At 41.7% G+C, this 1,665-nt stretch overlaps 1 protein-coding gene across 1 annotated transcript; it reads left to right on the top strand.

Annotated features, from left to right (window-relative positions):
- Positions 1 to 250: 250 nt before the first annotated feature.
- On the top strand, positions 251 to 1,204 carry RAB20 (RAB20, member RAS oncogene family). Its single transcript, XM_009276056.2, has one exon. It carries the CDS (start codon positions 279 to 281, stop codon positions 768 to 770), a length of 492 nt encoding a protein of 163 aa, XP_009274331.1. The 5' UTR covers positions 251 to 278; the 3' UTR covers positions 771 to 1,204.
- Positions 1,205 to 1,665: the final 461 nt, after the last annotated feature.

The following is a 1,665-nucleotide window of genomic DNA, read 5'->3' as shown; positions in this document are numbered from 1 at the left end:
TCACACTTGCTCGCTTGCTTGTCTTTACAGATTCCCTGCCCTGAAATTGAGCAAGTGGTGAGCCGAGCTGTTCTCTGGCACTGTTGCACTCTTAAGGAAAAGCAGAAGGAAAAAACTGAAACATTTTTACCTTCACTGCTCCATCCAAACTTGTGAAATTGGCTTAAAATCCCTTAAACTCTTTTACTCAGTTGATGATAATGTAGCTTCCAGCACACTAACTTTTTGTTGTGTTTAAACCTTTGCCAGGACGGGAGCAGTTTCATGGCCTCGGGTCTATGTACTGCAGAGGAGCAGCTGCTGTGATCCTCACGTATGATGTGAACAGCCTCCAAAGCCTGACAGAGCTGGAAGAAAGATTCTTGGCACTGACGGACAGTGCGAGTGCTGACTGCATTTTTGCTATTGTTGGAAATAAAGTTGACCTCTCCGATGACTCTGCTTTACCACCGGATGAAAGTAGACCTGAGAAGTCTGTTGCTAGCTGTGGCTCGAAGGTGCGAAAGCAGGTCTGTGCAGAGGATGCGATTGCGCTCTATAAAAAGATACTGAAATACAAAATGCTAGATGAGAAGGATGTTCCAGCAGCTGAGAAAATGTGCTTTGAGACCAGTGCAAAAACAGGATACAAGGTGGACTACCTCTTTGAAACTGTGTTTGAGATGGTAGTCCCAATAATTGTACGGCAGAAAGCTGAGGGGCCACCGCAAACTGTAGACATTACCGACTACAAGCCAGCAAAAAGGACGAAGTCTGGTTGTTGTGCCTGAACCACTTGCATGACATAAGAAAAGGGGGGGGAATTGTCCGCTCCAGCAAACTGAGGAGTAACAAGTATTTGCAGTTCACCAGAAAGGAAAAGTCAAGGAATAAATAGATTAAAATGGTGTATGTGGAAAAAAAGCAAATCTTCTGACCATTAAAGGTTTCTGGGAAGCTCTGTGTATGAAAATGGGAATGTGAGTAAAAATTATGGAGGAAGACTAGCCAGTTTCCATGGGCTCTGAAGACAAATGGTGTGTTAGTACAGTTGGTAGCGACAATCAGTTGAACAGTTTTGAAGGAGTCTGGTTTTTAATGACTCGTCATTTCATGTTGCATGTAAATGATCTGTTTGTGTACTCTCGATGGCTTTCACGTGATTATCCTCTTTCCCCTTGCCATTCTAACTTTGGAAGATTGAACACACGGTGCTTTTTTATTCTTAAGGAAAAAAAAGAAAATCCAGGTATAATTTATATTTGTAGCTAATAAATCAATTACAATCTCTTTATGTCAGATATGACTGTAAGATTCAGAAGCTGAACTATTAAAATCACTGTGGATACACACTATTCATTTGGAGACTTTATTAGTGTGAATTCTCCTTCCATAGTGGGCTTTCATGTATTAACAGGCAGCATCACAGCTCTTGCTTCTCTAATTGCAAGTTGTAGGAGGAAGTTTTTTTCTTTCATTTTTCTCTTGTAGTTCTTTTCAATGCGGATAGCACAGTTTTTTTGGGGGAAGGAAGCCGTTTTCTAATTTGTCTGCATTTTGTAGAGACCTCTTTATGGTGCCTATAGGACACCACAGTGTTGAATACCTGTGTTCCGTCTCCCTTCCAACTCCTCCTTAGTTGTGCCCAGGCAAAGCTGCAGCTTTGATTTTTAGCAGCTATGCATG

This window comes from Aptenodytes forsteri, unplaced genomic scaffold (assembly GCF_000699145.1).
Source record: "Aptenodytes forsteri isolate BGI_AS27 unplaced genomic scaffold, ASM69914v1 Scaffold96, whole genome shotgun sequence".
NCBI lineage: Eukaryota > Metazoa > Chordata > Aves > Sphenisciformes > Spheniscidae > Aptenodytes > Aptenodytes forsteri.
This window is presented reverse-complemented; position numbering and strand designations above follow the sequence as displayed.